The 11,745-nt window shown below is 34.3% G+C and overlaps 1 protein-coding gene across 1 annotated transcript in view; it reads left to right on the top strand.

The window, feature by feature from the left end:
- Nucleotides 1-11,381, top strand: part of CNTN5 (contactin 5) — a 680,315-nt gene extending 668,934 nt beyond the window's left edge. Inside the window, 4 exon segments of the mRNA XM_035542535.2 lie at nucleotides 4,558-4,744; nucleotides 5,195-5,307; nucleotides 6,739-6,907; nucleotides 8,324-11,381. Coding sequence (XP_035398428.2) covers nucleotides 4,558-4,744; nucleotides 5,195-5,307; nucleotides 6,739-6,907; nucleotides 8,324-8,427 — 573 coding nt within the window. The 3' untranslated portion in view covers nucleotides 8,428-11,381.
- Nucleotides 11,382-11,745: the final 364 nt, after the last annotated feature.

The raw sequence follows: 11,745 nt of genomic DNA, 5'->3' as shown, positions 1-11,745 counted from the left end.
AGAAAGAAAAAGAAAGAAAGAAAGAAAAAGTAAGAAAAAGAAAAAGAAAGAAAATCTTGAACATCGTTTTCAGGGAGGATTACTTCATATAATAACATGTTTACATCATATTTTCTTTTCAAAGAGAAACATCCAGGAGTTTTTGCTGTTCCTTAGATATTATTTGTCTGTTTTTACAATGGAACAGCAAATTGCATCTACATGGTACTGAAATCTTTTTCTAAATTTACTGAAGTATTTCTCAAGGTTATTTAGAAAGGATACATGACTGCTTCTACCAGAGGCTAGTAAAGCAAGACAGAAAAAAAGAGGAATTAGTGTTTCATCAGGCTGAATATCAGTTTATCAGACTTTGCTTTCTGAATGAATGAATTTTCCCAAACATGCAATAAACAAATGAATATTTTTAAACATAAGTCAATTTAGCATTCAAAGTTACTCATATGCAGATTCAAACCAATCTAAAATCCTGAAGACTATCAACATTTGTCACAGCAGTCCAACTGTTTTTCCAGTCCTTAATGTATGGATCACACTCCAGATTTCTCATGAGGATCTCAAGAGAGACATTCTCTTTATAATGTCTGTATCTTGAATACTTTTCTACAAAACTGCTTGTTTTCTATTACCAAACATCAGAAACCTAAAAAGTATTGCTTTTTCGTAAGAAAATATAACTAGATATTTGATAATACCCCTCGAGGTTGAGGTACGAAATTGATCTTCATCCTGTGTGTATGCAGGAATATGTGGGAGAAGAGAATACCTGAAAAAAGAGAAGGAGGATGCCAGCTACTCCAGAGAAGACCCCAGAACCTAGGAGTAATGAACAGTGTTTTCTTTCCCCTTTTCAGTCAGCAAACATTTAGGTGAGAGGGAAGCAACTGAGATTGACTGAACTTTTTGCAGGAACTCATCATCTTGTTCTGAAGGACAATCACATCAATATTTTGAAGTGATACAAAAAAGCAGCAACAGATGATACAAAAAGCGTTACTTCTGTCCTAAGTGCTTGGTTCTACCGTTGCTTTTGTACTGGTGCTAACATACATGACTGCACAGTGTGCCAGTTGAAGGAGCTAATAGGTTTTCTGCTAATGATAATAAAAACTGGTTTTATGCAATGTTAATCATGGCTTTTTTCTTTTTTTTTCTTTTTTTTTTTTCTTTTTTTTTCCCCAGGGCTATCAGCAGTTCTTTCAGTTCACTTTTCTTTCCTTCTCCCTTAGCATTTTCTGTATTCTGAGATTTCTTCAAGTTCATTTTCAATTACAGCGGTACTGTTGGTGTTGATAAATAGTCAGAGAGACCAGAAAAGTTTGTGTGTCTTGTCCAGCCTGCAGCAAACACTCCTATTCATCTTACCTACTTCAGGTTCTTATTTGAAATGCCTAATTTGGAGCTTTAATTCTCTGGTCAACAGAAAAAGTATCTAGACAGTAACTCCTTGCTAAATTTAGAGAAGATGGCCTGCAGTTAGGTTAAATGAATTTATAACAAAATGGCATTATGCTCACCTTAGAAACCAATTGGGGGAAAAAGGTAATATTATTTTAGATACCTTTAAACCTAAAACTTTAAGGAAGTTGTCTGCAAGTATTACAGGTTCAAAAGTCATAAGATAAAAGAATTTTTAATATGTTAGTTTACTTTTAAAAATTGTTTAATCAATGATCAGGACAAAACAGAAGACTGTGTGTTCCTGCATCTTCTCTAGTCAGTTGTTTAATCATTATTGTTTTCTCTCCAGCATGAAGAGCTGGGCTTCTGGAAACCAGACATAAACATTTGCTAATCTTTTTCTACATGAAAAACAACATAAAGTACAGCAAAATTAAAACCTTACAAACAATAATGTCTTAAACAGACCAAATGTTTTTTTTTCTTCTTTTTTTTTTCTTTAATTTTTTAAAACAGGCTAATCTTTCATGATTTATGCTTTATGTTATATCAGTATTCAAATGTAGCATTAATGGAAACCTGTTCTAAGAGCCGTAAGTCCCCTTTCACAGGTACAAATTCAGGCTGCAGAAAATAACAAGTTGTTTTTTTTTAAATGCACATATAGGTATAAATAAACAAACCTGTTTTATGAATCGTGCATCACTTTTAAAGATCAGCAGTATCTTCACCTCCGTATAAATCAACGTAAACTGCCCTGCTGTAGCCAGTCTTAGTCAACAATCATTAGGTTTTTTGTTTTGGTTTGTTTTTTTTGTAATCACTTTTTCCCTTAGTTCTTTTAGCCATCAATAAATGGATGTGTACATGAAGAGTTAAAGAGAGAAGCATATTTTGAGATCAAAGTCCAAACTCACCTGGCAAAACTTTAAGGAGAATTTTAAAAGCAGGGACCAAACATTTAAGGCTTTGAAGTAAGGAAGAAACTGAAATAGAAGCATTGCCAAATTGCATTTCATGATTTTGCTCATTAATACAATATAATCATTCCCCAAAGAAAACCCCTTTGCCAAGGGGCAATGCTTTTGTCATGTAGTGCATCTGAAGTAGCTATTTTTGCAGACTTAACATGTCAAAATACAACTAGTTTTAATGCCATATAAGCAGTGCTGGAGAGTGTCACTATTTGGAAAATAATGTTTTAACAACAACAACAAAAAAAGCTTCAATGCAAAACCTGGGGGCTCTCTACTGTCTTGTACATTACATTCACTTGGGATATGAGGCCCAAGTGAATATTATGTTATTATGTGAATAAGCTACCACAGCAAGAGCTACTGAGATACTTCTAATTTTGGCTTTATTAGAATAATGATTTCATTACTTGTTACATTTCCACACCTGCCACTGTCCACCTGTGTAAACTTGGGCAAGTCACTTTTCCTTTCTGACCATTTCTCTGTTGGATCCTCAGCTGAATTGACTAACTGGATGTTAGGGTCTCCAGGATGTACTCCCTCTCACTATCCATTCATATACTGATTAATACTATGTCACTCTCAACCTGTAGTGTCAAGTCTGTAAATATGTATTAGAAGTAAAATGGATTAATCCCACTGCCTAGCAGTTAGAGGTTCATTCCTACCATGTGAATGAGTGATTGTTTATTCTTTTTTTCCCTCCAAGAAGGATGTCAATAGATGTTACTCCAGATACCAACAGTATTAGTCAAGCATTCAGATAGTGAAATACCTCAGTGAATCATATTTAAAGAACTTGTGAATACAGCTAGAATTGCTATCTGATCTGTAATTCAGCTAAGAATTAATACAACAGGTACATGAAGTTGACAATTAAAGGAGTTGATTTTTAGTTGGCTCAAACAGATACACCCTCCATCAAAGGTAACAGAGCCACTTTACTTAAGTGAAGATATGAATTCAAATGTAAAAATTTGCAGCCAGATCTTTCTAGATATATTTTTCTTTAATGGCAGGCCTATAAAAGGCCAACATTGTACTCATTGGTCTTATTTGCCTATGAATCCCTTGGTGTTTTTAGTTCACCATTTTTTGGGATACATTCTCAAGAGTGCTGTATTGTCCATGACCTTTTTCTCAGAGGAAAAGTTATCCAGATATAACATGAATAACTTATTATGAAGTAACCAACTTCACCAAAAAGGTGAAAATGTGGAATAAATGCAAGTAGATCTCATGATGAAAAACAGAAAGCTGAATACAGCTGTTTCAATGGCATATTAGTGACATCTTCCATTAGGGAGAGTAGTGCAATATGAGAAATACCTTTCTTGAGTAGGTCACCTAGAAACATTAGTGAGAGACAGTACTGCTTTGCTTTTTTTTTTTTTTTTTTTCCCCAGTTATGCCCTGAAAATATCTGTTGTCTGCAGAAAGAGACTAGTCAAATTCTTAGCTCAGCACTATAACTTCTTTTCATGTAATATATTTCATGATAAATTCAGCACAGATGCAAGAAATATGGACTAAACACCAAATATCATTTAGGTTTGCTATGTCTGAAAAGAAAGGGCAGACACATACTATCAAAATTACATTCACAGGAAACTTGTTTATTTCCAAGAACTAAAACAGAATCCACTTCCTTCTTTTTCATCAGACAAGATTTTTCAGATCAATGCAAGATTTCCGTAGTTATTCTGTCATTTCCTATTCATTGCACTGATAAGAAACCTTTTGCCTCTGAGCAGTACAGGGCCAGAAAGTGAATATTACTCATGCCACTTTTTAACTGATGTGGTCAGAACTTTCCAGGTGAAGGTAGATATTTCTGGTCACCTACAAGCGGCTGAGCTCACCTTGAATTCTCTGAAATACTTTTGACTTCCTGCCAGAACTCATCCTCTACTCGTTGGTCTTGTAAGTCACATCTTCTCATGCCAGTACACAGCAATTACATATTCTTTAGGTAATACTATGATATTCCGATTCTCACCATTTTGTAGGACTGAGCATTTTTTGGATCTGAGATTAGACTACAGTTCCCATGTGTTTACCAGGGCCTGATGATCACACAACAGGCAAGACTGGCAAAGAAACTTACCACAGGATAGCTTGTAAAGGTAGAGCTTCCAAAACACCTATATTAATCCTTCCTTTGATCACTCATTTGCAGGTTGGTTACTGGAAGGACATGGAGCAGGAAGAAGCAGCAGGAAAGGTCAAAACTGAGGGAAATGAATCATCTGTCCTCCTGACAGGGTTAGAAGGAAATACATTGTATCACCTAACCGTGAGGGCATACAATGCTGCTGGGTATGGACCACCTAGCATCGCTGTGCGTGTAACAACCAAGAAATCACGTAAGTGATCTCAGTAACTTTGCTCAAAATGAGAAGTCAAGGAGCAAACTCTGCCCTCTTTGATGTCCCTTTAATAAGATCATACAGTAATCAGGAATTATATATAGTTTTGACTCATGGCTTTGCTTTGATACATATATGTGAATTCTTATTATTTTGCATTCATAACAAATATTATTTTCCTAGAAAGTAAGGCATTTTTGACAAAGAAAATTGAGATAAAACCATTCAAGTTCATAAGTTCTGTAAAGTCTATAGGTTGGGTTGCATCAACCCACCACAATTCTGGTGGGGGAAAAAAAAGAAAAAATCTCTACCTAGAGTTGGAAGCCTGCTAACACATGTAGTTGTAAATTTATTAAAAGATTGACATACTTTTGATTTTAAAGGTGATTTTAAAGGAACTATCTACAAATATATTTATGTACATGCTGTTATTTTTTTCCCCAGCTCCCAGTCAAGCACCAAGTAATATTATGTGGATACAGGATGGCCCTCAAGTTTCTCTTGGGTGGGAGCCAGTTAGACCTCTAGCTAATGAATCTGATGTAATGGGATACAAGGTCAGTGACTCCCCTTCACACACCTTACTCTCTTCCAAACGACTACTCCTCTTTCCTGTTTGCTTTTTTTCTCTTTGCTGTTTTCCTATGTAAGTATGCTGTATAGATTATCTGCACTAAGATTTCACCAGAAAATGCAATAAATAAAAATGAAATGTGCAAATATTTTCTGTGTTGTGACTTTCAGCTAGTGATTATAGACTGAGCAAGCTCAATCTGAGGAGATCAGTTCAGCATATATGGCTCAGAAGTGGCTATTAATAAGACCAGCCTGCAATGAAATTCCTACTAACGCTTCAATTTGACTATGTTTACAATGAGATTTAAAGAAATGAAGAAGAATGAGACATCTTACAATGACTTTAAAATTAATATTTTTATGGAGCGGAAAAACACAAATACTTAGGTTTGTTTGTTTGTTTTTTATTATGCTGGTGATTTTCAACAATTGGTGGTGGTAATATCTGGCATTTAAAGTTTTGAAGTTCTAAAAAGCAAAATCCAGATTAACTCTTAAATAACAAATCATGAAAAGCAGTGGAATTCACCTCAATCTTTTAAATCAAAATAAAATGTTTTTTGTATTCTTAGTGAGGTTTTTATGGGTGTCTTGAAGCATACATATGATCATTTCTCTCTAGACTATGATCTGATGTTCTCTCTGATACAACAGAAAATATCACCAAGGACATGTAAATTGATTTAAACTAAGCCAGAAACTGCTTTAAACTTTATCAGGATCATTGAGATTCTGAAAGAACATAGACTGACTACTTTGGTTTTTTACACCTCTCAGACCTTTACAATTTTGTCTGGGAACAGAAACTCTTATGCAGAAATACCAAACAGACAGCAATGTACATGCTTGCATTCCTTCCACTTGGCATAAGCATGTACAGGAGATGCAGGGGTAGATCTGAGCTATTCACTGTTACTTAGCCAGCTAAAGTAAACACAGTTAAGGACTTTATTTAGGGCATTTTCGTTATGTTTGAAGCTGGATTCTTTCAATAAAAGTGTGAATATCCATACGAATTTGGGGATAATAATTTATTCAAATGAAACCCAAAATGCTTTTCAAAGAATGTTTGTCACTTGGGAAAAAAAAAAAAAAGTGTAACACCGAATGGTGGAGAGGGCAAATCCTATATCGTTGCTTGGATCCTATTCAATGTCTTTTCACATTCATTAATTGCCAATATACTTTGCTGCTACTGTTTTGAAGCCATTTGGGATGGGAGGAGGGGGATAGGGAAGGGAGATATAAAAGCAGGTGACTGTTCAAATGTCACATCCAGAAATTGTCACATACTGAAGTCCTTAATGAAAGCATGAAACAGCTAACATTTCAGTGTCTGTGTTATCTGCACAAAATATCTGGTACATAGCTTGCATGGTCACTATAACCACCATCTACTTTTTTGACCATAGGTATTATTTAGGCAAGAAGGACAGAGCAACAGTCAAGTTATAGAAACACAGAAAACTTCTGCAGTGGTACTTCTTCCCGATGTTGGTGTCTACATTATTGAGGTCTGTGCAGTCAGTGAAGGAGGTGACGGGACCACTAGTCCCCAGATCAGAGTTCCATCTTTTGCAGGTAAGGCTACACTTATATGTGGAAGAGTGGCAATTACAGTAATGCGCAAAAATTAGTAACTCTATTACTTTCTATCTGAAAAAAAAAAAAAAAAAGGTTCTCACATTTCTCTAGCTATTAGACAAAATCATTAACTGGAACATTTAGTTTCTATGTTGTGACATAGATATCTAATGCCATTTGAGATTCTCAAGAGTATCTGATGCATCTATAGGGGGCTGATGAACAAATCACAGGATTTACAAGAAACCTCTGCCTGTATAGGGTAACTTCTGGAAACCTAATTGAGCCCTGGATATCTACACATGCCCTAGATGTCTCAAATTCCATTATAGTGAGCTAAAATGTGATGTAATCCATACAGACCAATAGTGGTGACTAGACAGCAATTCAGCTAACCTTCCAGGCAGACAGAATTTAAATATTTTTACATGGGCATATAAAAGCATTTGAGATGTTTTAAGATATCACAAACATTTGCACAGAACTGGTTGGTATGATCCAGAACTTAAAGGACACACACATCACTCTGGACCACCAGCTGGAGGTGTAACATCTAATACACCTAAAACAGCATCAGGTATCTGCATTTAGGTAGCTGAATCCTGTGTGTGTGCCCATGTTAAAATAAGCTGTGTTTTTCTTAGGTTCCACTGACTTGATTAGATATGACTTTATTACAGTATTAATTTAATCATGCAGTAACTGATGATGGCTAGCTTCTATTTCCTCAGTTAAAGCAATATGTTAAAAGAATTTCAAGTAACAATGTTACACAGTTAAGAAAGAGATCTAAGGATTAGTGGGAAAGATAAAAATAATTATATTGTCTGTTGCCAAAGAAAACAAGGTATATTAATTCTAATTTTTTAATAACACCTTAAAAATGTACTAAATATTGCTTGTTAGTCCATACAGAGTACTGTACAAAAGGTATAGGCTTGAAACTTCAATCTAGACCTAAAATTTCAACTCTAACTAAGGCACTGTGCTATGATCTAAAAGGTCACTAGACTATAGGGCAAAAGACCTGGACAAACATCAAGATAAAGGATTAGATTTCACTCTTTCTTCCAGGAAGAACATTTATGATTGTACACTTTCTGCAGCCTAATTCTTTATGAGGATTAAGGCATAAAACTCACCTATCCTTTTGGAATTTCCTATTTATTTACAGACTGAATATGAGGATTCAGAATGTGAGTTTCTGTAGATATCATCATAAAATCCCCAATTTCTTTATGTCTGTGTAGGGATCCTAACCTGGGATTGCAGTTCTCTCAAGCTAATGCCTTGCCCAAAATTAGGCTTTTGCTGAGCAGTAAAGGATAAAAATTTTAGCCAAAATTTAGTACCTAAATGTTCTGAGAATTGTTTGCATTGTTTCTTTTTTAGTTATTTTGCTTTTTATTTTAGGAGGTAAAGTAACGAGTGCTCAAACCACCTTACATGTGTTCTCTACTTCCTCATCCTCCGTAACATTACTTTTGGCACTGATGGTTCCTTCAACTTCATGGTGAAGACTGCAGACTTTGTTGTTGTTATTTGTTTGCTTTAGCTTGATGACACCAAGGAATGGAGTTTTATGTCCATGGATCAACAGGAGAGCCAAGCTAATGCTTAAAGACCCATAGAAATACCTGTGGTGCACTTAGAGGAATGTTGAAGACAGTCAAAAATTCATCAGGTTTTTTTTTCTCTTCAGTTTTTGTAAAAATCCTCTGGGGAGGGGACTCTTCTTGGCCCAAAAATATGCAGATTGTATGTAATAAACTTTTGTAAGCAAACGCAATTTCTGTCAAATGTACTTTACTTTTTTAATATGTTCAATTTTGGTAACCCCAGTCATGTATCACTAGTTGTTTAAACAGTGGTGTCTAGTACAGTACATTTGTTTGGATTAGAAAAAAAAAAAAACTTTTTTACCTAGAGAACAAAGTTTGATACAGCTTTGTCTAATATTTCATGCATCCCCTACAGTTGGCTGTTGCTATTGACAAGACAGCAAGACAGAAAAAATATATTTAAAATATGTATCCCATTGCAAAAGTACAAAGAAATTATTCTTAACATATATAATATATATTAAATTAGACAAAAAAAAAAAGTCAATAAAATACTAGACAGCACACTTAAAAAGTGACAAAATGGAGGAGAAAAGAAGCCATTTGTTTTATTTCTAGGTAACCTGATCATAATTAAACACAAAATTTAAAGGAAACAAATACTATTGTTTTTCATCAAATGTTGCATGATTTAATGTCAAAAGATTCAAATATTTACTTTCAATATGAAATAAAAAGTCTATTCCTAATGTATATGACAATGAAATCTCCACTGGGCATTTAAACATGATATAGAGAACGCTGCTAAGTGGACAAATAAAGCAATGCAAGAAGATAAACCTACTTTTTCCAAGCACTTCTCAGTTGTAACCTTTTTTTTTCCACTGGGTCCATTTTTAAGTAAGATTCTATACTTTGTATACTTGGAAAGCCAGTTAAAGCATATATGAGAGCATATAACAGAGAGAACATTAACAATTTTTGAAATGTAGTCATTCACACATACAGACTCCTGTAGGATAGGTTTTGGAGAATGGTGTGTCTGAAAAATGGTTGGATAATGAGCATCATTCCAATTATTTAGTTACCTGGATCTATTTCTATAGCTCACTAGATAGATTTATTCTTGTAGGGACTGTATGCTATCAGTTTTAATCCCTGCTTTTTGCTGTACCAAACAATTTTTCACTCAATATACAATTTGGACAACTTTTCTACATTTGAAGATGTTTCCATATATTGGCACCTGAATCAAAATGATCTCCATTGTATACGGTGTGCGTGTATGTACATTTATGGAGTGTGTGGTGTTATGAAGGATGATGTTTTACTACCATGTGTCTAGGTATTGTGCCTAGGATGAACACTCCTTGTCTGGGAAAAATCAAGTCAAAAGAGTTCAAGAGACAAGTCCTAATGGCATAGTTCTTCTAGCTGTCCATCCTTCTAAAAGTTTTGATGTAAATCTGTTTTGGTTCATGTGTTCATTTTATTAATGTTATTATTTTGCCAGCTCACTAGCAAACAATACTTTGCATTTGGACAGTATGCTCTAATGGTGCCCTTTCTTAGCACCTTTAAAATAGTAGCCAAGAAAGCACAATTCTTGGTAGGTAAAAAGCTGACTGATGACTTTGTTTTGAATATTTTACCAGTTGAATTTTTTAGAGATTCAACTCAACCTGCTGGAGTTCAAGAAGCGTTTGGACAATGCTCTCAGACACATGGTCTGATTTTGGGGTGGTCCTGTGTGGAGACATGAGTTGAACTTTATGATCCTTGTGAATACATTCCAACTCAGAATATTCTATGATTCTATGATTCTATGATTCTATGATTCTATCATTAAGATTAAAAATATATATATCTGAAAAAGTAGGTTTTAAATGTACTTAGTCACCATGTTGCTTGGAAAACAACGGCAGGATAATGAGCTGAACCCAGACTGTTGTGTAGTTACAAACAGGAGACCTGTTTGTATCTCTGCTTGTGGAAAAGCCTCTGAGATAAAAGAAAGGAAGGTGAAATATACTTTGCTGATAGAACAAATTCAAAGAAAATAACTGCCTGTTGTATTTTGCAAAACAACAGCATTGCTACAAACCACCATATTTCAAAAGGTTGAAGTGAACAAGAATAAAGTGATGAACCAAAAAGTAAAATGGTTATTTTATAAATTAGCTAAGCATAATTTCCTCTATTTTTTTATACAGTTGCTTGCCAACGCAGTTTATTTCAAAGTATTCAAAAAGGCTACTGTCACTGCTGTTGGAACTTTGGATTTCTGAATACAATAAATGGCTATGCTTTATAAGAAGAATGAAAGTCTGAAAAGGAGATAGAGCTGCATCTAATTATATCTCAATCTCTAGTATAAAGATACAGATAGAAATAATGAACATACCATCATGTAATGTAGTTGTAATGCAGGGACAAAAAGGGGTATGTTTTATATTCAACATGAACAGAATATGTATTTTGCATCTAAATATATTAATAAATATGTTTTAAATGTTTAAGTACCTATGTATTACATATTTGTTACTTTGTAGAAGAGGATGTTTCCTTATCATGACATTATTTTTTAGTTTCATTGAAGAACTCTTTCCTTTTTTATGTAAAAGATTGTAATAGTGCAGTCTAGAGTCACTTAGGAGGCTGTATTTTTGTATAATACCACAGTACCTGTTTGGAAGAAAATAATTTGAAAGAAACTTTGTTTTCCAGACCAAAAGAAAGATTCTGTCATGGCCCGTATCAAAATGTTAGACATATTGTATACAGTCTGTATATATACTATATATAATGGTATATACTATGTGGAAGACACAGTAATATAATAGTTCCTGTGTACTGTTATTGTAACATTAGATCTTTTTAATAAATAATTCTCTTTTTATTGACTTTTATCTTATCTCCTGTCAGCTCCTGAAATGTATTTATGGAAGACAGGATGACAGAAACATTTTGGATTCCAACAGCAGCAACCTTTTAATTACATGATTTTCAGTAAGAAAATGATGAATCTGAAATAGTGAATGTGGACAATTTTTGCATCTTTCTAATTTCAGATGTATTTTAGTTTCCCTGGACAGATATTACTTTCATAATTAAATAACTGAAAGCCACAAGGAAGGCTGGAACTCTTAACATGAAACTAACAAACTGCAAAATATGTCTGTGAATTAGTTTCAGAAATAAAAGCTTTCTGGAATTTTAAAAGATCATGAAAAGATGTGCTTTACAAGAAAGCCACCAAGGAAATTCCATTGT

Source organism: Cygnus atratus, chromosome 1, assembly GCF_013377495.2.
Source record: "Cygnus atratus isolate AKBS03 ecotype Queensland, Australia chromosome 1, CAtr_DNAZoo_HiC_assembly, whole genome shotgun sequence".
Taxonomy (NCBI): domain Eukaryota; kingdom Metazoa; phylum Chordata; class Aves; order Anseriformes; family Anatidae; genus Cygnus; species Cygnus atratus.
The sequence above is the reverse complement of the archived record's forward strand: the minus strand, read 5'-3'. Positions and strand labels throughout refer to the sequence as shown.